Genomic DNA, 25,319 nt, shown 5'->3' with positions numbered 1-25,319 from the left:
AATAGTTAAAAAGTTTAAAGTTATTCAGTTGCTCATTTGTTTCAGTGCCGTGAGTAGCACCCATTATTTTCAAAAATATCCTTCAGGGGTAAAAAAAGCCATTTGGAGCTCACCAGTCATGATGATGTGATGACTTTCTAATGACAAGTGATTTGTCAGTCGAAACTAAATACATATTAATGAATAAATTATTTTATGAATTCAAACTAAATTTAAATATGAGTGCAGCAAACTTATCCAGACTCTCAGATTTTCATTTCCTACCTCGGGATGCCCATGATAAACTCATATGTGATAATTGCTTGATTTCAGCTGGATTGTGTTTCCTTTTCTTCAAACGTTTTCCATTTTGCCTCAACCTCCTTTAGTAGGCTGAAATGAAATGAAAGAAAATGAGAAAGTGAGATGACAGTGATTTGATTCAGGAGAATGTGAGAAATTTAAAGGAATCTGGTGGAGGTGTAAACTTCACGCTCACACATTTCTGTGCAATTTTCAGCTCTATTCACACCTCTTGTTTTTAACATCTTCAGTCGTTCTGATAGATCTTGGGTTTCAAAACGTTGAAGAAGTCTTAATATTTATGTATTTGATTTTAAAAGGTTACTTTAAGTCATTTCAACTAAAATTTTAACTACACGATAGACTTAAAAGTAATTAGCTAAATGAACAAAATAAGAAATATATCATTTCTTTCATACATATGAAGCAATATGATAATATACAGCAGGGGTCTTCAACTACTCTTCTACGAGGGCCAGATTTTAGCTTTTATTAGTCCTATTTTTACTTTTTATATATATTTTACTTTTATCTGTTATATATATATTTCTCATGTATTTTTTACTTTTACCTATTATATATAATAGGTAAAATATATATATATATATATATATATATACACTGTAAAAAATTTCCCTGTAAAATAACAGTAAAGAGCTGGCAGCAGAGACGCCAGCAGTATACTGTTATTTTTACGGTATTTATACGTAAAATGACTTTACGGTAGTAGTCTGTAAATTAGAAAAACTGTATTTTTCTGTATTCATATAATTAACAGTAAAGAGCTGGCAGCAGAGACGCCAGCAGTATACCGTTATTTTTACAGTATTCATACGTAAAATTACTTTACGGTAGTAGTCTGTAAACCAGAAATACAGAATACTTCTGTAGTCACACTCTTAAATGATTTCACCGTCTAATACAGTAAAAAAATAAATGCATATTTCTGTGATTTATTTGGAAACTAAAATAATATTGTTTAGGTTAAAGGAACAACCTAAACAATATTATTGTAATTTCCAAATAATCACAGAAATATGCAGCATTTTTTACTGTATTAGAAATAACATCAATTTAGCAGTTTCTAAAAATTATTCATTGATATTTAAAATATCTGTCTCCCAATGAACTTGCCAATGAATTCCCAGGGCTAAAGACAGTTGCTTAAGATATGCATTATTGTGAATATTATGCAAAATAAGCAACAAAAACTTCCAAATCAAACACCTTTATTTCAAAGAGCAATGTCTATGTCAACATGACTACAAAAAAAGTAAAGAAAATAAATCCAGTTGGACAATGCTGAAAAGAGCCTTCTAGAAGTAAACAGAAACAGTAGTGTCTTGCTTTAGACTATGGCAATAAACTTAACATTCTTAAATTGCTCGTCAGAGACTGCCCCTAATCCTTACCAAATGTGAAGGGCATAACCTATAGTTTACTTTTTTATTTAAGACATAAGTTTGAAAACATACCTAAGGCCATTTTGAAACTATTATAGTACAGTAGAACATTTTGTCAGGATGTATCAATAACATGCATAAAAACATTTAGGATGAAACCGTAGGGTAGGCACCTGTGCCACTGCAAGCTAGACTTGCAGGTTACCTCTTAAAATTGTCCTGTGAGGTAGGTTTGTGTTTTTACATCTTAGTTCTTGTGGATGAAGTGACGATCATCACTTTGATAGCCGCTGTTCCTCTCTGCAGCATTATTCCAGTGCTGCCACTGTCAAAGAACAAAAAACAATTATACTCATAAATAAACTAAACAATCACGAATATAAAGTATAAACTCCAAGCTAATGCTTATGAAGTAAAAAATACCAGTACTCTTGTGGCTAATTGTGGCAATACCAGACTGTCAAAACAATGAGAAAAAGATTACCGTATATACTCACAGATCTATATGAAGTTCCATTAAAAAGTCAAGTAGATTCTTCAGTAGCATGGCCACATGTGTATTTGACTGCAGAAGACGACTTCTGGACCATCACACCTTTCTTCTAGAGACAACCTTGCTTGATGATTTTGGCATTTGTCCCTCTCTCTGGATTTAAATCAATGAAGCGCCTGAAATCAAAAGCAATTAATTGTTTTTTGTCTTCTTCATTGCACAAATTGAGTGGATTTAATGACATCAAATGGAGTTATAAAAAAGTCTATACCCTGTGTGTGTGTGCGTGTGTGTGCGTGCGTGCGTGCGTGCGTGCGTGCGTGCGTGCGTGCGTGTGTGTGTAGGTGTGTAGGTGTGTAAGTGTTGAGGCTTGAAATGTAAAGGGATAATTCCATTTTATGCATAACATACAAACACATTAATTTTGAATTCCACAGGGCAGGCTGTCTCATCTTGATACTGAAGGCTGAAAATGTAGTAGGTTGCAAACATAGCAGCAAGTCCAATTGCAAATGTTGGTGTGATGCCCTTAAAACTTAACAACATGGAAATACTTGTTACTTTGTTTAAACATTTGTAAACTCAAGATGAATGGCCGATAAGATATACAATGCTTCAATCAATGAATCTAAATTAAATGTATATTACCAGGTATCAGGCGAGGACTTGCAGGAAGACTGAGAGTTGTCTCAACGTCAGCTGCAGTGGCAGACACCTGAAGGGAACAAATACATTATCCTTACCATAATAAGATTTTTAAGAAGAAAATTTATAAAAAGGACAATAATTAGTAAACACTCGGTGGAATGTAACCAAGAGGTGAACGAGGTAGGCTTCTGAAGTACCTACAATCAAACTTTTAAATATATTTGACATCCAAAATTTAAAGGGTAACAATTTACATGCAGCATCCTTTAAACCACAAAATAATTTACACCTCTCTTTTTACATATGTAGTAGTACTCTCACAAATTAGTACACACATTGCATTCACAAAGAGTCCAGAAAGACAATATTTTACACCAATTTGGCGTTTAAAAAGAAAAATGCAAAGTTCAACTTTAACCGAGCTACAATTAGCTTTATTTTCTTGTTAACTGTTTGTAAAACACTTTTCATTAAAGTCAACACAAACAAAATAAAACTCAACAAAACCATCTCGGTTAGTCGATGTTCATATAATCCTATGGTTTGGTTGAAATACATTCTTTAATAAGTGTTGTTTCTCAAATTCAGTAGTAAAAGTAATATTGTTAATGGCTATTCAAATCTAAGCCTCACTGTTAGATGACACGTTTAAATCCCTATAAGATAAGCTTCTATCAGTTGATATCAAGCATTCTTGGCAATATGAATAAGATTTGAATTACCGTTTCATTTGTAGATGCAAGACCCGATCAATTTGATGAAGAACACTTGACGATGTGCAGCACGTCATCTAAATTGTACGTCCTCTTCTGGAAAATCTCCTATCCAAATAATGGTTCCCGAAATTCCATCCAGGAGTTAATGGCAAATTATATCTGTATTTTTTAAAGAAAATTGACCAAAAGTAATAGGCTAGCTTCAATTTATAAGACTAACATTTCTTAGCTTCTGACCGTGCTCCAAATTCCCCAGTCAACACGCATTTTCGAGAAAATACTGTATTGTCCTGTAATTTAAAACATCAACTTACTGTTGAGGGCCTCTGTCTTGTTGCTCCAATTTAATCAGCCCACAATGCATTGCTAACTACAGTACTAAACTGTTTAACATGAAAACAGTATTTTACTGTTGAAAATTGGCTGTTAATTTACAGCAATTGCTTACAGTGTAGGTAAAAGTAAAAACTCAAATTTTCTGAAAACGCCTGGACACTGGTTGCTGTGTTAATGCCCCGCCCCTCCTCCACTGTGATTGGACGGCCGTGTGAGAACTGATATTGACGAGCGGAGCTTTTTACCCAAAGTGGAATATTTTTCAACTCTTTGCGCTCAGCGCTGAGCACGGAAAAACCACAGAGCGCCGGTTTTCAGCACAGAAGAAAACCGCTAGCTGCTGGCTTTTTTGAAAAATGCAGAGCTTCCATTGAAAGCAACTGAAAACATGCGCCGGCCGCGGGTGTAAAAGCTTTGGTGTGCACGCCCCCTTAAACGTCTTGTGTTTATAACTGTTTAACTTTTATGAAAAGTATTTACAACATATAGCCAGTCTTCTCCTAATGACTAAAATTGCACTTCATGTTTTCTTTTTTAATATTTGAAAGATATATAGGCTAAATCGCCTTTCCATTGTACACTACATTCGGATGCGAGGGTCGGAGTTCGCCCCCTAGCGGCAGTCATAATGAAATGTCAGTTTAATGGTAAATCAATGTCAACTTAGGAGAGAAGCTCATTCCAGCGCAAGAGCCTTTAATCTACGAATGTATTTATAGTTAATCATTTACTTATCAATCTAATCAAATTTTTTTTTTTTTAAGGAGTTAAGTGTTACTAATAAAGTTAAACAAAAAAGGATTCATCACTTCCGGTCAATGCGTCACATGCGGTGTAGTCGCACAAGTTTTTTTTATGCATCCAAACAAAGCTCTCCTTCCAGGTTTATCAGCCGTCATTTGTCTTGTACAGTGGAAAGGCCGGTCGTCACATGATTTGCTGACTCTGTAGACGTCTTTAAGACTCAGCTAAAAACCCATCTCTTTCGCCATTACCTCACTTCCTAATATAGGACTTACTATCTTTCTCTATTTTTCCTTTCTCTTTATCTGTACATTTCATTAAAAAAAAATCCTAACCAACCCTCGTCTATGTATACTGTTTTGGACTTGATGAGACTATTTCCAGTGCGCTTATGAATTGCTGTTCTTGTGTTGCTATAATTGCTTTATTGTTTTACCTCATTTGTAAGTCCCTTTGGACAAAAGAGTATGCTAAATGACAAAATGTAAATGTAAAGGTAAAAGTAATGCTGAATTTAAATCAGACAAAGATGACAGGCGGGCCGGATAAAGATGATTGGGCGGCCAATTGACTAGCCCTGATATATATATATATATATATATATATAAAATGTAAGGAATAATTGATGACGGGCCATTGAATTATAAGAAAATAATGCACACCCAAGGTGCAATGCGGCACGACGCGAAGTGGAGTGCCGTTACACCGTGGGTGTGCATTATTTTCAAATAATTCAAAGGCCCGGAGTCAATTATTCCTCTTATACCACGGTTACCACAAACATTGCTCTGGTGCCGATTTTTAAAACATTCAACAGGTTAGGTGTGTGGTTATCAGAAATTAATGCATACCCCCGGAACATTTCTCAGCCAATCAGAATACAGCATTCAACAGACCCGTGGTATAAATATATATATTTGATTGTTAAAGTAATGCTGAATTTAAATCAGACAAAGATGATATATAATATATATAACAAATAACTTTAATATTTGGCATCATGATTATGTAAGCCAGTAAATACATGTAAAATTTTTGGTTCATGTTTTATGTTTTTTGATTGGCTTGCATGGTTTTATTCCTCTCCCTACACTGCCGCCCATAGGTTTGGCATAGTTAATATGGCGCTCGATGGCGTATTTATGCGGGTTGATGCAAATTACAAGTTTTTTAAAAACGATGTTGTGTGCAAGATGTTATTATTGAAAACAAGGCGGGGAAATATTAGTTTTTCTAAATTCCCATATGTGTAAATGGGGCCTTGGTGCAGGGGTGCCCAATCCTGTTCCTAGTATACAACTAATGCACACTGTGAGAAGAGTATGCATGCAATGCACTAAAACAGGGGCACACAATCCTGTTCCTAGTGATCGACTATCCTGCAGAGTTCAGTTCCAACTCTACTCAAACACACCTGCCTTCAATTTTTAAGTAATCCTGAAGACCTTGATTAGCTGCTTCAGGTATATTTGATTTGGGTTGGAGCTGAACTTTGCAGGACAGTCGATCGCCAGGATTGGGCACCTCTGTTTTAGTGCATTACATTGCATACTTTTCTCACAGTGTGCATTAGTTGTATACTGCATATTTTGTCAACTGCAGCAGATTATCAGTGTACTCCATACACATGCTACAGGAAATTCACGATATGCAAACAGTACTGCATACTTAAAGTACATACTTGTTTCTGTCTCTAGGGACGACGGGAAAGAGGGTTTGAAGTTTTACACCAACCCGTCGTATTTCTTTGACCTGTGGAGAGAGAAGATGCTGCAGGACACAGAAGACAAGAGAAAAGAGAGGAGGAAGCAGAAGGTAAAAGAGGGCGGAGTCCTGCGCAAGGGGGTGTGGTTTATTGGAGATGACCTAATCAAAAATCATTTTCTGGGATCGAAGTGCTGTGTGAATGGTGTTTTAAATCCAACATAATTTTTTAACTAATAACAGGAAACTTTTTATGCCTTTTGGCTCTTCGTTTACACGACAGCTGCGTTTTAGGATCTTGAAAACAATTGTGTTATTGTTTCTGTGTAAACAACAAAAATGTAAATCTGTGAAAACGCTGATGTTATGATCATATGTATTATGTGTTCAGTCTTTAGGCACGTGCAAGTAAATGCAGCATAAAGGACTATGTTTGTGCTACTCAATATAATAAGTTTTTTAACGCTTCTCTAACAAAGATTACAAAATTATGCCGACAATTATAGTACACCTACTTTATTCTTCATCCACTTTATGGTTCACCCAAACAAAACTGCTCAATGCTTTGCCATCTTGACTGTGTATGTGCGCAGGCGTGTAGTGTTTCTTTACAAAGTAACATCGCCATCTACTGGCCACAGCATTTTTAGATCACTTCCACATCGTTGTCGTTTAACTTCATGTATCTTTGTGTAACTTCAGTGTCCCTCAACAACAGGGTTAATCAGTAGTGCAGATATATGCAGAGGCATAAAAAAAACGTATCATAAAAACTGAATTAGGAATGATTTGGTGCAGGGAACATTAACTTGAACTTCAGGCAAACAGATAAATATAGAGCGCCATTTAACTGATAACACAGCGTCATCCGCTTACTGCGAGTCATCTTTATGGGTACAGTTTAATACGTTTGGCTTTAAGCCTCTAGGAAATGTTTTTTTCTTGTGGAAAGTACACAAGTACAACATTTCAAAGCAGTACATTTTGTGTCCATATATTTCCAAGTAGCCGCACAATAAGTGGTTTAATGTACATCCAACTGGTTGTTATTACAAATAAATCTCTTCAGAGTGACACAAGACCACTCTGCTTCATGTCCTGATCACCCTGTCAGGATTTATTTTGTAATAAGACACACAAACACACACAGCATTAACAGTAAACACACAGCTGTGCATTAACCGTAAAGACACAAAGAGAGTAAAATGAGATTTGGACAAACTGATGATGATCTTGAGTCTGAAACGCTGATGTTTCCTGCAGTCATTCAATACTGAGAGTGAATAAATCCTGAAGAATTGAGACTGGATGATTCGATTTAGACCAGAGCAGATTCAATTATAAGAGTGACTGATCTCTGCTGAAAGTACAGAATCAGATGTAAATCAGACATCAGGTGACTGACTGCTCCACTAACACACGCAGCTTTACTTATTTTCTCATTCTATACTCCATACACTGTGCACTTATACTATACACACTACTTAGACATCTAGTGTATGAATTTTATATAGCTAATGTCATCCTAGATAATATGCGTATGTGTGTGTGTGTGTGTGTGTGTGTGTGTGTGTGCGCGTGTGTGTGTGTGTGTGTGTGTGCGCGTGTGTGTGTGTGTGTGTGTGTGTGTGTGTGTGTGAGAGAGAGAGATAGAGAGCATCTGCACAGTACACTGATGCCAACTGACTGTGTTTGCATGTTTGTGTGCGCGTGCATGCCTGTGTGTGTGTGTGTGTGTGTGTTATGTTGTATCACTTGTGTGTCTCATAAGAGCTCTGAGCAGCAGGAGTCCTGTCGCCTGCAGCGCTGTTTGTTGTGTGGATTTAAAACTGTGACACAGTGTTTGTTTGAGGGTCACAATATGGATGTGTGACACTTTTATACACAAATATTCCTACATCTAAATACAAATTAGGTTTTGTATGCAACCATGATATATAATCTCAACAAGCAGAAATATGGCTGTAAGGCACATGACGTCAAGTCCATAACAAAGACGACAAGTGAAACACAACCAAAGCAATAACTATGACAACATAATGACATGATTCTGTACTTTATTATCGTATTAATCTTCCTATATTTTTTAACATGAATTGGTAAATGTGTATAATTACTGTTTCGGTAACACTTTACTTTACAATAAGGTTGTATTAGTAAACATTAGTAAAGGCATTTACTAACATGAACAAACAATGAATAAAATGTTTTAGCATTTATTGATGTTTGTTAAAGCTGCAGTCTGCTGGCCTCTCTATCGCCATCTCTGATTAAAATATAAAATTGCAGGTATTTGTGGATTAATGTGCTGTGCGTGGGTCAAAGACGAATGACGTTTTTAAAACTTTTCCCGGGAAAACCAATCCGACAGGTTTATCATTATTATAGGCTTAGAATTGTGAATTGAGGCAGGCAAGGACACATTTTTTTACACATTCAATAGCAGATTTTTTGTTTATTTTGAACTGAAAAATGTTACGGATTGCTGCTTTAACTCTTGACCCACCAGCTTTTTTTAAAAAAAAGTTGCAAGTCAGCGTCAGCATTTTTTATGATTTTCACAAAGTTTAACACCTTTCAGAAAATTTTCTTCTTTAAATATATAAACATACAATATATCACATGAAAGAACAGAATTCAAACATTAGTTCTCTTTTTATCACCTCTCAAATATGGGAAGGTTTCTTAAAAAATATAAAATGTTTAGCAAAAAGCTGAGATAATTTCGTTTTTGTGAAAGACTTCTGATAGAAATCCGACTCAGAACGATGATCAAAACATACGCTGGGTTTGAACTGTTTGACGTGAGCAGTTGCTTCGGGGTTAAATAAGTTTGGTAAGCGTGCCATCTGGTGGATAATAGCAGAAATTCAGATTACCGGAAAAACTCGTCATTGGCAGGAAGGCGTTTTCTCTTAATTGAAAAGTTAACTTGTCAATGGCAGGGAAAGAGTTAATGTTAGTTAATACCAATACAGTTACTCATGTTTGTTCATCATGCAGTAACTAATATTAAAAATGTTTGATTTTAAAAATGCATTAGTAAATGCCGAAATTAACATGAACTAAGATTAATAAATGCTGTAGATGAACTGTTCATTGATAGTTCCAGTTAGCTAATGCATTAACTCAATGGTTCTCAAAACTTTTTGGCGTGCATCCTTTCGTGAAAATGTATGACATAAAACTTAAAATTTGAATTAAACAAAACCTGTTCAATTATACAATGTTGGTTAGTAGTCTTATTTTTGAGGTTTAAATGCACTGAATTTATAATAAATTAATGTATTTTATAATATGTCATTAAACTAGGGCCTGGCACAATCTTAGGGCCCCCAGTTTAAGAACCACTGCATTAACTAATGTCAACAAATACAACCTTACTGTAAAGTGTTACCAATGTCTCCGTTAATAATACGTTTTTTTACAAATGTCCCTAATGTAAAAATATTTAGCTTACTTATAGAGAGGTAGGGACAAAAAGTATGAAGTAGACATACACAAACACACACACTTACACACACAGTGCTGATGTCAGCAGCAGTCAGCAGTAAATTAGTGACAGCAGTAATAACACACACAAACACACACACACAAAGAGAGAGAGAACACAGAACAAACACACACTCTTTCTACCGGGAGGAAGACAAACATCTGTCAGACGGTTTGATATATTTATTTCATTTCTTTAGTGTTTATAGGGTTAATATTGTGTGCATCAACAAGACAATTTTAATTGTGATATTTTGTTGTATGTCAAAATTATTTGTATTTGCGTGTGTGAGTTCGAAGTTGTTTCATTTAAGTATCAGATGGTCTCAGATATTTCTCCTGAAATTGCTTAGAAGAAATACAAATAGAAACAGAGTATCGGATTTGTAAAATGAATGTAGGAAATGATACTTGGCTCAATTTGATGAGTTCATATTGAAATCTTTACTTTTAATGACTCAGTTTGTTGAGATTTGTGAGATTTCTCTGGAGAAATATCTGAGAGGCCGTTTAAAGTATAAAGATGCATTTTGGTCGATCGGATCACAAGTGGACGATGCTAAATAAATACAGGTGTAAACGGGGTGTGTGCAGGGGCGTCATACATCAGTTTTTTAAGGGGGCACATTGTGAACAGAAATACTGTATTATAGAGCGTTCACAGTCTTTTCTGACAATCTCAGCCCCCTGCCTTCATGTGAAAAGAAGCAAAATAAATGTGTTTACGTTCTGTTTAATGACTTGTTTAATTGTACCACTAATGCATTTGCACAACAACTGCGTTATGTTAGAAAATTAATGTAATTTTAAATGCATTAAGTATATAAGCAATGAAAATGACAAAAACAACAGTAAAGTGATTGATTTTAATGTTCAACGCTATAAAAGCAATAATGCTGTAATCTACACTTTTCATTTATTTTCATTTGTCTTTTTAATTGCAAATATTAAACACTTTTATATAAAATTATTAGAGTAATGCATTTTTGCACTAAATTTGACCTCATATGCAAACTCTGGCATTGTACCAAGATGAATTTAGAAATCTTTAACTTTAAGACTATCACATTTGAACCATACATTTTCTACACAGCGGAGGTTAACTGCACATTAACATACTGAGGTTTGGAAGTGTTGTGAGCGTGTTTGACAATGTTTAAATTCTTTAGATAACAAAATACAGCAGCAAGATGATGACGTATGCGCTGTTGCATCTGCCGCCTGAATGAAGCAACATGCAACACAATTAAGATCCTATCAAAAAGAAAATCATATGTGAAAATCTTTAAAAAAAGGTGACTAGGATGCAGCGCAGAACTGATAATATTGCGCGTATTAAATAGATAAAAAAACAATTAACAGATTAATGGACGCGTCTTTGATTTGGAGGATGTATGCAAATTCATTTGGCTTAAATAAATGAAGGGGTGGGGCATGTGCCCCCTTAGTTTGAAAAGATATGACGCCTCTGTGTGTGTGTGTGTAGAGAGTTGATGATGAAGCACACATGTGTGTGTGATGTTGTCCACACCTCATCACTTCTGCTGGAGGTTCATTGTGTTTCTCTTTTGTTTTCTGTTATTTCATCTATGTGCTACGAGTCCAGGATCATTTCACGCTCTTTGAGCATCTGTTCAGTTCTCCTGCAGATAAAATCATAACCTTTAGATGTTGTTATTTTATATCAGTCCTCTGTATTCATGAGATATATTGTACATCTCTGTTTTGCTTTCATATCATGATAATTCCTGAAAATCCTTCATATGGTTGTTAGTTTTGTTAAAGGATATATTTGTGTTTTACTCTGTGTTAAATTGTGCCGTTTGGCTCTTTTGTGGTTTTGTTTTATAGTTGCAGGATCTTCACATGTATGATCAGGTCTATAAATATTTAGACCTTCCAGTGCAGGTATGTGGACCAGCACAGAAAATATTTCAGCATGTACGAGTGCAGAGAAAATGTAACAATCGACACTGATAACACCCACCATCATCACTGCTGACACGTCTGTTATATCATCTGAGGGGTTCTGTCCGCATCACAGTTTAAAATCATACCTTATGACGGGTTGAGATGTTTCTACGCAAGATACTTAAACAGTGACATACAAGACACTAAGGTCGTGTTTACACTGCAAGTGGCTTGATTCATGTGGCAAAGATCGGATATGACCCATGAATGTCTAAGCAGGAAAAGTGCATGGATTCTGATATTCTCAAACCAGTTTTAGGCCTCGTTTAAAGGTGGAAATAAATCAGATACATGCGTTCGTATCTGGATTGTAAGTTGACAGATCTGATATTCATGTGTACGTCATTGAAAAGCAACGTTGGCAAATGACGTCAACTCGGGTGGACACCACCCACGATCACATGACTCTTCTTAGCAGCGCCATGAAGACAACGCCTAATGATAAAGTTTTATATCTTGTTACAGAAATAAAGTTATATATAAACCTTGCATTATAATTTAGTCTGCGTCCATTGCATATCGCATCGTTTTACATTCTCTGCCCTATTCAGATGGTAATTGTTTTTCATAATTATGGGCAATCTAAGCGCATTGTCAAAAGCGTATTGCGCACGGTCTAAATGGGCGTGTCTGAATCCACTTTTGCTAATTTAACGACAGGAAAAATGGTTTGTGCGCCAGCGCACGGTCGAAAAGGGTTGTTCCTATTCTTGTAATGAGTAATGAGTGTGTTTTGGGTGTAACGTGCAATAAACCAATGAGAGTCTTTTCTCTCATCCCCTTTAAAGCCAGCCATGTTTAATCCCTATTTAGATGACAGAATTTGTAAACTGAAAAACTAAGCGGAGGAAGAAGATCCCCAGTTTAAGATTAATGTTAAATAATTGTGTTGGTTTTCACTTTTTTTATTAAAACCTTTAAAACCAGTTTTCTTTTAGTCATGCAAGTAAAAATAGCAGGTTTTTAATTGCTTTAAATGTATGGCTCTCTCGCTCCTCATTTATGTCCCTCAATAATAATATTTTACATTTCAATCCTTTAATCTTTCATATTTAATAGTGTTTTTGTGCTGCTGCGCATCCATGTATGTGATAAGCAAACCCGCGTTGTCGTCCCCGTTTATAGGCACATATTTCTAACGCGCTCATTAAATAACAAAACAATATTGCATATATATATATATATATATGTATATAGCAGGTTTTGTTGGTCAATGGCGTAGTCTATTTTAGTTGCCTCAAAATAGCAACGCGCCAACAATGCGCCTGAACACACCTCGTTTTTAGACCAGAACGCCCATGGGCGCAAAATGCATTTGCTATTTAAACGTGGTGCTAAACGTGAAAATTATCATTGCGCCGGGTTGAAACTAGCAAAAGACACTTGCGTCGCACAATGCGACGGGTGTATGATAGAGCCCTCTGTCTCTAAAAATATATTTGCATGGATGTGTGAGTTTATTATTTGAAACGCCTGGAAATGTGCTGCATGTGTGGTTATTACAGTATCATTTAAATGACCCAGATACTTTATTATTTGTATATGTTGTATAATTAAAAACATTTTAAAATTGTATAAAGCACTTGTCGCTGTGAATAATAGACATTTGAAACGTTTTCGTGATTTTCTTCTCTTTATTTAGATCAGCTCAGATAAAAGATTGTGCCCATACTTATCATCATTTCAGTTATTAAGATGTCAATGTTTAAAATGTTTGCAAATAAAGACGTGACCCTATGGTGCTTTTTAGTGGTCTAAAAGAGAGTGCAGAATAACTTTTGCATTGATCCCTTTTATAAACTTAAAGATGTGGATTCAGACGGCAATTAAATTACCACAAGACCTTGGCATTTGTCAAAAAACAGTAGGTTATTCTGCTGGGAATTTTAACGTGGGTGGTCGAAGATAAACACAGATATTTTGGATTCCAAAAGCAATAAAATCACTGACTACCCCTGTAAATGATGAAAATACCTTACGTCCCCGTGAGAAACAATTACCGTCTGAATTGTGCTCTAGTCAACAAATAGATATTGGGAATCAAGACTTGCAGTGTAAATGCGGCCTTGAACAATAACCTGAAATCATGTAAACTCTGACGTAAAAATAATTTACAGTGCATAATAATGAAAAATGAATGCACAGTATTGATCATTTTAATTTGGTATGATTTAAAATAAACCACTGTGATTTCCAGATGATTCACTCGTTCACAGACGTCTCAACAGCGTACATGTGCTTTCTCGGTTTGGCTGCTCTTTTAACATTGTTTTAAATCTGATTTGTAACATTCTTGCTCTGAAATCGAATGCGACTCGATCTGTGTTTGTTTCCCGTATGGCTGACTTGAGCTTTTCCCAGTTTGTGTTTGTCTGCAGAAACTCTCAACAGTTTTGATAGGACTGACGTTACTGTTGTTCAGTGAATCAAACTTAAGTGAATAAAAAATTATCTTGGATATTGGATGCTGTAATTTAGTTTTTCATCAGAAAGCGTCAGTCAGGAAACTTTAGGTTTTGGATGCAAACATTTTATTTGTGTGTGTGAACAGGTTTGGTTATACCGATGAGATCCAAAATGGCTTTGGTAATGCAATGAAACCTGTTGAACACAGACAAGAGCTCATAAATGTTTCAGATTATGCAATAATGTGCACGGGAGGTTTTTGTAAATGTGTAACATCTACTGATTCCTACAGTAAACAAATAAAAGGACATTTGTAAGACGTCACTTATTTTTGCTTTATTTCCTCTATATTTTTTCCCTCAGTTTGTTGAGATGTTTGTTTGGCTTGTTTGCAGTACTAATCTCTCGCTCACACATCAGATCAGATCATTATTAGATAAATCGTCAGGATTTACCTGCGCTAGAATCTAAACTGTCTGTCTGTTGTGTCTGTCTGTCTATCTTGCAGAAGAACATCGACCGACCTCACGACCTGGAGAAAATCCCACGTGCTCCTCACGATCGTAAGAAAGAGTGGCAGAAGATGGCGTTAGGGGCGGAGCTCGCCGATGAAGACGCAGACGACAAACACAAAGACACGAACGGTTCGGCCATGTACAATGATGCCAGGTATAAACATTTATTGCATTCTTTGTGCATCCACGTTTTTACTTAAAGGGCCCTATTTTAACGATCTAAGCGCATTGTCTAAAGCGCACAGCGCAACGTGTAAATGGGCGTGTCCGAATCCACTTTTGCTAATTTAACGACGGGAAAAATGGTTTGTGCGCCGAGCGCATGGTCGAAAAGGGTAGGTCCTATTGTAATGGGAGTATTTTGGGCGTAATGTGCAGTAAACCAATGAGAGTCTCAGCTCTCATCCCCTTTAAAAGCAAGTTGCGCTGGCGCTATGTCTAATCCCTATTTAGATGACGGACTTTGTAAACTGAAAAACTAAGCGGAGGAAGAAGATCCCCAGTTTAAGATTAATGTTAAATAATTGTGTTGTTTTTCACTTGTATTGAAATTGTTATTTTTTTATTAAAACCTTTAAAACCCGTTTTCTTTTAGTCATGGAAGTAAAAAAGCAGGCTTGTAATTGCTTTAAATGTATGGCTATCCAATATCATCAAAAAATAATTTACAAGTATGTAAGATAAGGTTTGTACTCTAAAAATACTTTATTTGTAACAAACAGGAGATAAAGAATTTACAAACGGCTCTCCGCACGTTTCAGCACTTTGGACAGCGGTTTTTTAGCAAAGAGTTTTTTTAAGCATTACTTAAAAATGTTTCTCATCTCACCATATCCGCAGGTACAGAGTCATCATATAATAAATCCGTGAGGTAGCATTTAAAAAAACATTTAAAAACAGTACTTTCATGTACTTTGTGATAAGCAAACCCGCGTTGTCCTCCCGTTTATAGGCGCATATTACTAATGCACTCTTTAAATAACATAAAACACATTGCGCCATTGACTTTAGACTTTAGACCAGGTTTTTGTTGGTCAATGGCGTAGTCTATTTTAGTTGCCTCAAAATAGCAACGCGCCAACAATGCACCTGAACACACCTCGTTTTCAGACCAGAACGCCCATGGGCGCAAAAGGGGGCGCAAATGCATTTGCTATTTAAACAACACGGCGCTAAACGTGAAAATTAGGGTGGAAACTAGCGAAAGACACTTGCGTCGCGCATTGCGCTGCATTGCGCTGCATTGCGCCGGGTGTAAGATAGAGCCCAAAATCTGCTAATGATGCTAGAAATGTTATTAACTCTTTCCGCGCCATTGGTGAGTTATCTGGTCAATGATAAGTTTTTACTGCAATCTGTATTTCTGCAATTATCCACTAGGTGGCACTCTTACACAACTTGTAAAACACTGAAGCATCCACCGACCTAAAAACTGTAAAAACTTTGTGTATGTTTTGATCATCCCTCTGAATCTGAAGTTCTTTACAAAAATGCAGCTTGTTGCTCAAAATGTTGTATTTTTAAAGAAGCCTACTAATATTTGACAAAAAGAGAACAAATTAAGATAGGATGAAACTTTTTTTGTTTGTTTAACTCTTTAAACAAACTCTTTGAGTTATTAAACATTTGCATTAAAAAAACCGTGTTCCTGAAGAGTTTTTATGATTATTTGTAATACTGCGATTTTATTCAATTTATAAAAAACAATGAAGCAAAAAAATATTTATTAATTTAAAACTTTGTGTATGTTTTGATAATCATTATCAATCTGATCTCTAACAAAATTCCTTCACAAAAAATTCAATTATTTCAAATTTTGGCTAAAAAAAATATTTTTGAAGAAAAATACAAATATTTAAGAGTTTATTAGCAGAGAAAAAATATAAATAGGATGAAACGTGTTGGCGGGCATCTTTAAAAAAAAATAGCGGGGAATGAGTTAAAAGCAGAGGGTCTGTTCTCTTTTATTTGTATTTTATTTGTATTTGTATTTGTAATTGTATGTTTATATAGAGAAGACATTTTTCTGCAAGGCATTCAACTTTTATGAAAATCCTTAAAAATGCTAGCGCTGGCTGGCAACTTAAAAAAAAAAACCGCTGGTGGGGAAAGAGTTAATTTCGAACAATTAATTTCTTAAATTTAACTTTTTTGTATTAATAGTAGGGTTAAAGTTCATCCATAGGATTGTTTGTAGACAAAGATATTAAATATAAAACAAGATTAAGCACTCTTATTGCTACGTATTGGGGACAATTCAACACTTTGGTGACAAAAGTCCCACCTTCCAGTTAAAAGAAGCAATCATCAATCGATAAAGACTTATGATGATGATGATTCTCTAGGGGCGGAGCTCTGTACAGAGTCACGTGAGGTTTTTTACAACTTGTGTGCATGCGCAGTTGCTGAAACGACAGAAAATGTTGTTTTTTACAGCAATCTGAGCTTAAGAAACAAACGTTATGGTACAGTTGATCTTAGGTTTAATTGTTGGTCCGAAATATCCCGCAGCACTTTGCAGTTTGGGCGGCCCGCCTAAGCTGGGAAACCCTACCGCCTTAACTATGTCGTCAAAAAAAAAAAAAAATTTGCTGCACAAAAGGTCGTCAAGTGCATCTCGGAGAATAGCGTGGACGCGCTTCACACCACGAGCGGGCACACACGCCACATGGCCGAAAAGAGAGAAAGACATGGTCAGTCACTGTCTGGAGGATAGCCAGTTGATAAAACGCATGTCTGTGAGAACTGTAGGTGGACTTATGTAAGCCTGTTATTGTATTAGTCTATAGTTCTTTCAAATTTAAAGTAAGTTAGCTGGTGATTTTGTTGTTTGAGCAACCTGCTAGCTAGGTTTCACGTGCCTGTTGATTAGATATAATTGTTGAGCGCTCTGCTCACGTTATTTATGTGCATTATTTACATACTACAGTAGTTACACTCCTTTAAGATAATGTCATTAATAGTGGGAAATAATCTTCACGCTATCCATCATTGTTTGCCAGACGTTCTACAACATCTGCTTCAGTTTGTGTTTATTAACCCTTTAGTTTCACTTCACCACAGTTATTCTCGTTAGAGGTTTCTGTTAAAAACATTTAATTCATTAAAAATCTAGTATGTAGTTCATTTTCTGTCATATTTTCTTCAAAATTAAGTTTAATTTGAGTGTTTTAATAAAAATATTTTCATTTTCATTATGACGTGTACGCCCCGCCCCTTTGATTACCACGCCCCCCGCCCAACCCTACCACCTTAACTAACAAATTGTCTGCGGGAAACTCTGAATATGTTGATTTATTTATTATTTTATTACTCTGTCTGTCGTTCCCCATTCAAGTAGATAGGACTTTAGTCTTTCATGACTCAAATAACTGCAAACATGGATGCCTAGTGGTGTGACTTCCCTATAGGGACTTTGGTGTAGATTATTGGCATTTAAATCACTCCTTACTTTACGCTGTGCTTAAACTACACAATGAGATATCCTGCAAGCAGCCATTGATCCACAATTCAGTCTTTCAGAAATCTCAGTATAAAAATCTATTGAGTAGTCTGTGACCTTACATCTATATTTAACCCAAGTCTCTGTGTGCTATAGGCAGATGTATATCGATCAACTAGACGGGCCGTTCTCTTTGGCTGCTTTACCGTACTCACAGATGAACGAACTCCTGAACAGGACAGGAGACAGGACATACGGTCGACCGCACGATCCACCACCACCGCCACCTACATACCCACCAGATTTTAAACCAGCCTCTGTTCTCAGGTACAAGCAGACATCAGATCTTTAACCCCACAGATATTAAACATACATTCATGTATTTATGTCTCTCTCTCTCTCTCTCTGTGTGTGTATTTCAGTTCCAGCTCAGGTTTCTCCGACAGCCTCCAGCAGTCTCCGGCGCGCACCCCCGTCTTCCTCAATTCAAATGCCGCGCCTCCGGCCCCTCCACCTTTACCCCCGCCCCCTCCTCCTCTCCCTGCCACCGCCGGCCAATCAAGTTCCCGAATGCGAGGTGCGGCCCAGCTCCCCGTCCATCCCCTTCCGTCCCAGCAGCCTCTGGCTATCCCCCCTGCTCCCGCCCCGCTCCAGATCGCCCCCGGAGTCTTACACCCCGCTCCCCCTCCGGTGGCCCCGCCCCTTCATTCATCGCCTGCTCGCATGCAACAGGACAAGGCCCCGTCCACTGCCGGAGATGGAGCCGTCCTGCCGCCGCCCCCTCCTCCTCCTCCTTTGCCACTGCAGGGAAACAGAAGCTCCTCCCCCGGCCAACCGCCCATCATGCCCTCCTTCCCGTCAGGAGCCGTTTCGTCATCACCCGCTCATTCGGCTCACGAGGGCAAAAGGTATCCCTCCAACCTGCCGCCCATCAGCGACGCCCGCAGCGTTCTATTGGAAGCCATCCGTAAAGGTGGGAGGGGCTTAGCTTAATGGAATAATCAGAAGTTGATTTATTCATAATTTTTAAATGACCTGTAATTGTCTCTGTGTCCGCAGGCATTCAGCTGAGGAAGGTGGAGGAACAGCGAGAACAAGAAGCCAAACACAAGCGTGTAGGAAACGACGTGGCCACAATCCTCTCGCGCCGCATCGCTGTGGAGTACAGCGACTCGGAGGACGAATCGGAGTTTGATGAAGTCGACTGGATGGAATGAGGATCACATACGAGTTTAGGAAAAACAGCTGAGATCTCGGTTCACCTTTACAGGTTATTGGGAACATTGAGTCCCTCAGTTGCAGTTTAATTCAGGTAACATCAAGACTGCAGATGTCAGCGTGTGATGTTCCCAGAATGCTTTGCTTTAATGTTCTTTTAAACCACACCTTCACTTGTGATTGCATATGGTGAATGATAATGTTTATGTCAATTTTCATCTGTTTGACATTTGTTTCGAAGTAAGAACGACTAAAGGGTTGTGGTAATGTTAAGAGTTAAACAGCAGCGCCCTCTACTGTCCACTAAAGAAACTTCACACGTGCAGTCTCTGAATTGAACTGATGCTTATTATAGCTCAAATCTCATTACAGTTTTACATTTCATGTCATGATGTTATTATATGGCTGTGATGGGGAAAAAACGAACTTTTTAAGAAGTCAGATTACTAACATTAGTGGATCTCAGGATGAAACTTGTCACGAATACACGTGCGTCGTAAGAAAGAAAGAATAAAAATGATATTTGGCTTAAAGGAAATGAAGGATATTTAAAACCATTCTGCAATGTGGAAAACATAATCGAATCATTTAAATGCCATTAAAATTGACTAGACTGCCATTTTACTGTGGCCTCGTCCCAGTAGTTTACTGTAAAAAGGACACATTACAGTAAAGCAAATTTGGGGAAATTAAAGTCACAGTGGTTATAAAATCAGGCCTGATTTACTTTATAATCACATTTTATTTTGATACGTGACTGTGTTATTATGAGATTCACGCATTAAACCTTGTTAAACGTGTCTGTCGATTGTAATTTATTCCATTTCTGGATTTTAAAATGTTCGTCAAAACATATAAACAGACTTTGTGAGATTTTAAGGCAAGCAATCACACAATGTCTTGGTACTGTATGTTTAATAGAAGAAGGTGAAGTCATTTTTAAAGCTCACTGTCTGTGTGTGTCTCTTTCATGCCTTATGGTTTGTATAAACGTTGAGGAGTTGAATGTATTTGTTCTCTTACTTCTGCCTGCATTTCCCAGCATTCGCTGTTTCTATGTTGAAGACGAGGAAAAAAGAAACTAAGAAATTAAATACTGTATACCGTGTTATGTATGTTAACTGTTTACTGTAACAGTTTGCTTGAATTAATAAAAACTAATGTTTAAGGTTCTGTTTGTTTGCGATTGTGTTCATTTCCAAATACAAAATACAATGAATTTTAAACATAAATACTTAATATGCATTTTGTTTTGTAGGCCTATATGCAATTTGTGTACACTGTATAAAGTGAAAGCTGCTATACTAAAAAAAAAAAAACTTAACACCTAAAACAATACAGTTTTATAAACTTGTATTTTCTCACTTTAAGGGGTGAAAAAACTTAAAGGTGCCAAAGAATGCATGCATACAATGTGTTAAATTGTACTCTGATATCTACATAGAAAGTTTGTAAATTTATTAAGTGCAAAAATTATCAACCCTAGGATTTGCCTTTATAATGAAATGGTCTAATATTATCTTATTTGAAAGGGTCATGAATAATAATGTTGAGCTCTGCTCTGATTGGCTGTTTCTCCTTCAGTAGCTCTGTGTGTGTGTAAACAGATCTTATGTTTGAGTCTGTATCAGATGAAGATACAGATTTTGAGGAATAATCAATTATTTGGAGATTGTTAATGGACGTTTCTGAGTGGTAAGTTTGGTTTTTTTCAGTATGAACCTGCAAAACGTAACTGTAACATCAATTGTAAAACTTCAGACTAAACGCTAACATATAACATTAATTAGCATGTAACGCTAAATAAACAGTCACAACTTAGTTTTAATGTGTAAATAAATGTTGGGGGCGTTCATCTCGACTGTGACATCACAGTTGGTTTCCAGCTATCTTTTGCATGCACGAGTTTTCAAAGGAGGAAACAATCATGTTTGAGGCTCACAATATGTCATTACCGTAGTACAGAACTCTTATTATTCATTTTTGCCTATACAGTTTTACATTCTATGCACTCTTAGGGGCTAGTCACACCAACCGCGCTTTAAACGCTTCGAAACGCAAGGCGCGACGCACTGCCTTTTTAAAAAGGAGCAGTGCGACGCGGCTTTTTATATTGCTAAGCAACCACCGAGTCAGCTGTCTTGTCAATCAAATATTGAAGTGTGAGCGCTCTTTTGCTTTTAACTGTCGTATTAGCAGAAACTTTAAAAAGAAGATGCTTGCTCTGACCTTGTTTGAGGATGAGATGTGCACAAACACGGGGGAGAGAGTGAGCGAGTGAGTCCGGTTCTTCAAAGCAACTGTAAACTTCCCTCACCACAACGTAAGGCCCGCCTATCCCCTCATTTGATTGGACAATGGAAAGACGCGAATGACGTCGGGTGCTTCTCCGCTCTCAGCATTCCTTCAAAGGCGCGTGCTGCGGCCGGTGACAAAAACCGCAAGGCGCTCAGCGCGCATAAACAGCGCGCAAACGCTCCCTGCCCATTGAATATCATTCAAATAAGGCGCCTGCTACTGCCATAAATGCTTTTGGTGTGACTGGCCCCTTAGAACGAATGTGTTAAGGGGATCGCACACCGGCCCCGCCGCTCAGCGCCGTGCTATTCTAAAAAAATCGAACACATTGTTTTCTATGAGTATACGCACACCGGCGCCGCCCAGCTGTGACTCAGAAAGTTGCTCAAATCCGTCGCGCCACACAGCGCCACTCACATAGTTTAACATTAAATAACATCATATTTGTCCCAAATCATTAAAATCATATATTTTGCATTTTGAAGTAGACGCTATCTGACGAAGCTCTCGCTATTTAATGTGCACTTCTGGTTTACAATACCTCCAAGTTGTCCTAGACGCGACTCGGCGCGACGCTGAGCTGCGTGGCTGGTGTGCGATTCCCTTTAAAAACAACACATTATTGTTGATTGTGGGACGACACACTAAATGCGTTGTCCCAGAATTCACCCATCACTGTTATATTATTGAAACAACACATTTTGTATTTTAACACAAAATCAACACAAAATGACACATAATGTGTTAAATGCTTAACGCACAAAGATGTGTAAAAAATTAACACATCCTTTCTAAGAGTGTGGCACCTTTAAAAAAATACTTTAATTGGTAACACTTAAAATATTTAAATATTTTCAACTTTCATTTTTTACAAAATTTAGGTTGAAAAATCTTCATATTTTACGCATTACCAACTGAAGCATTGCCATATGCTGTTACCCTGCTTTGGGTCAAAAAGGGACAAACCAAACCGATGGGTTAAATTAACCAAGAACATTTTTATATTTGACCCAGCAACCCACTAAGTTACTCAAAAAAGTAATTTATTACTATTTACTACACTCTAAAAAAAATTGTGCTACATAGCACTAAAAGCTCGTAATCATAGGGGAACCATTTTTAGTGCTATATAGCACCTATAAAGCACCTATGAAGAACCATCCGGGGGTGATATAGCATCAGAAATGGTTCTATATAGCACAATATGGTTCTCTATAGGTTCTATATGGCAATTAAAATGGTTCCCTGTAGCCAGTGAACAACTTTTGGTGCTATTAAGCACCGTTTGTTTTTAGAGTAATTACATCTTCAATCATGTAATTTAAAAAATTTACAAATGACTCTCTCCAAAAAGTATTTAAAGAGCACTTATGTCATTGCTACAAAAAAAAAAAGGTTATTTGGTGTATTTGGTGAAATACAATGTGTTTGCATGGTTTATGGTTCAAAAAAAATATTTTCAACATACTGTACATTTTTGTAGCTCCAGATTTCGCTCTGTGTCCCTGATTGGCCAGCTAATCTGTACGTTGTGATTGGTCTGAATACCGCTGACGTCAGCCGGAAATGTGACGCTTCTTACCATGTTTGAAAGATTCGCTCACAATCCAATACTAACAGGAGTTAGGGAGGAATTATGATAATGTCGGTCTTTACTAAATCACCAATCCCAGGGAGTAAACTGTTGCCTACAATCCGTGTGTTTGTTGTAGTCCAAGAAAAGAGATTTACGTTGGAGACCATAACTCGCGTCATCGTTTACTTTGGGGTTTGTATCTTTTGCATATGGTTAACGTACTAATACACACATATACACCAAAGGAAATTAACAAAAACTTGAATTGGACAATAGGTGCACTTACTACTAATTACTTGATACAAAGAGCTCGAATAAATTATATAAAAGTAAATAAATTGTTCTGGTCAAACTTTTTAAGGTCCAATTCTCACTTTTACCTAACTACTTTTGCCTCAATATAGTCCTAATTACTGCGTATTAATACTTAGTAAAGTAGTTGTTAAGTTTAAGTATTGGTACGAATTGGGTAGGATTAAGGTTAGTATGTGCCTTTTAAGTATTAATAAACAGCCAATATCTCAGTAATATAAAAGGAATATTCCATTTTCTTAAAAGAAAAATCCAGATAATTTACTCAACACCATGTCATCCAAAATGTTGATGTCTTTCTTTGTTCAGTCGAGAAGAAATTATGTTTTTTGAGGAAAACATTGCAGGATTTTTCTCATTTTAATGATCTTTAATGGACACCAACACTTAATACTTAACTCAACACATAACAGTTTTTTTCAACGGAGTTTCAAAGGTCTATAAACGATCCCAAACGAGGCATAAGGGTCTTAGCTAGCAAAACGATTGTCATTTTTGACAAGAAAAATACAAAACTTTTTGTCTAGGTCCAGTCCAGCGTGACCTAACGTAAATGCGTAGTGACGTAGGGAGGTCACGTGTTACATATATAAAACAAATTTGCGGACCATTGTAAACAATAAACTGACACAAAGACATTAATTTAGTATCTGCTGACATACAACAACACTTGTAAACACTGGGGCGGAGTTTCGCGTTCGTCCTCTGAGACTCAAAACTGTTACGTGTCGTGTTGAGTTAAGTGTTAAGTGTTGGTGTCCATTAAAGTCCATTAAAATGAGAAAACTCCTGCAATGTTTTCCTCAAAAAATATGATTTCTTCTCGACTGAACAAAGAAAGACATCAACATTTTGGATGACATGGTGGTGAGTAAATTATCTGGATTTTTCTTTTAAGAAAATGGAATATTCCTTTAATTAACCAACTAGTTAACAGTGAGAATTGTAAACTACACTAGAGTGTAACCATTATTCTTATTAACTCACTAAAGTATTTAAAGTGAGAATGATACATTAAAAACATGTATTTTAATGTTAGACTTTAAATGTTGATGTTAAATCCTCTATTATATTTAATTATTTTTCAGTCCATACACAGTATTTGTTACATCAGAAGTAACTGTAATTACATTACTGCGTAGTCCCTTATTTTACTTTTTTAAGGAAAAAGTAATTAAATTACAGTAACTATTTACTTAGTAACTAGTTACGCCCAACACAGATTAACATACCTACAATATGTCTCCGTTTAATCAGGAAAGTGCATTAGAAAAATTAAAAATGAGATGTTGTAATTTCCTATCTGACCTGTGGATGTCGCTGCAGCATTTATAACAGATCCACAGGTTGTTTCAGGCACTAAAATAAAAGCACAATTTAAGCAGCTGTTGACTCTTTCAAACTCATAAACCTGTATTTTCACACAGTTAATGCATTATATTCTCACAAGTAAAGAGAAACACCAGTTTCACACGAAATAGCAAAGCTGATGTCATTTTATCTATGCCAGAAATATTATAAAGTCTACAGTAGCCTCGCTGAAATTTAGTTCTTACAGTAAAGTTATATTGAGTTTATGCCAATGACTGCACATGAAACACAGCTTTACCATGCTGTACATGAAGATACTCTGGAGGTTAAACTTGACCTTCAGTCTGTATGCCCTGGTCAGGAAGCTCCTTTAGATATGGCTGCTGGTGGAGATTCAGGAGGACATTTACCACATTCAGCTCTCATTCTTCTTTCATCGATTCCCTGCAAAT

The 25,319-nt window shown here is 36.7% G+C and overlaps 1 protein-coding gene and 1 long non-coding RNA gene across 3 annotated transcripts in view; one reads left to right on the top strand and one right to left on the bottom strand.

Annotated features, from left to right (window-relative positions):
- The window catches only part of wasf1 (WASP family member 1), a 56,950-nt gene extending 36,407 nt beyond the window's left edge, over nt 1-20,543 (top strand). Inside the window, exons 5-10 of one of the 2 annotated variants that reach the window (XM_065256450.1) lie at nt 6,320-6,437; nt 11,670-11,726; nt 14,704-14,864; nt 18,309-18,479; nt 18,575-19,125; nt 19,212-20,543. In XM_065256450.1, the coding sequence (XP_065112522.1) occupies nt 6,320-6,437; nt 11,670-11,726; nt 14,704-14,864; nt 18,309-18,479; nt 18,575-19,125; nt 19,212-19,369 (1,216 nt within the window). In that variant the 3' untranslated portion in view covers nt 19,370-20,543. The remainder of the gene's footprint in view (nt 1-6,319; nt 6,438-11,669; nt 11,727-14,703; nt 14,865-18,308; nt 18,480-18,574; nt 19,126-19,211) is intronic. The other variant, XM_065256451.1, reaches the window with a different exon arrangement.
- On the bottom strand, nt 265-25,202 carry LOC141279862 (uncharacterized). Its single transcript, XR_012334692.1, has 3 exons — nt 25,166-25,202; nt 24,865-24,915; nt 265-372 (listed from the first exon to the last, which is right to left on the bottom strand). It is a non-coding gene; the product is annotated as an uncharacterized lncRNA (long non-coding RNA).
- Between the last annotated feature and the right edge of the window lie 117 nt (nt 25,203-25,319).

This window comes from Paramisgurnus dabryanus, chromosome 12, assembly GCF_030506205.2.
Source record: "Paramisgurnus dabryanus chromosome 12, PD_genome_1.1, whole genome shotgun sequence".
Classification (NCBI taxonomy): Eukaryota; Metazoa; Chordata; class Actinopteri; order Cypriniformes; family Cobitidae; genus Paramisgurnus; species Paramisgurnus dabryanus.
Note: the sequence above shows the minus strand (reverse complement) of the source record. Positions and strands in the feature narration are given on the sequence as shown.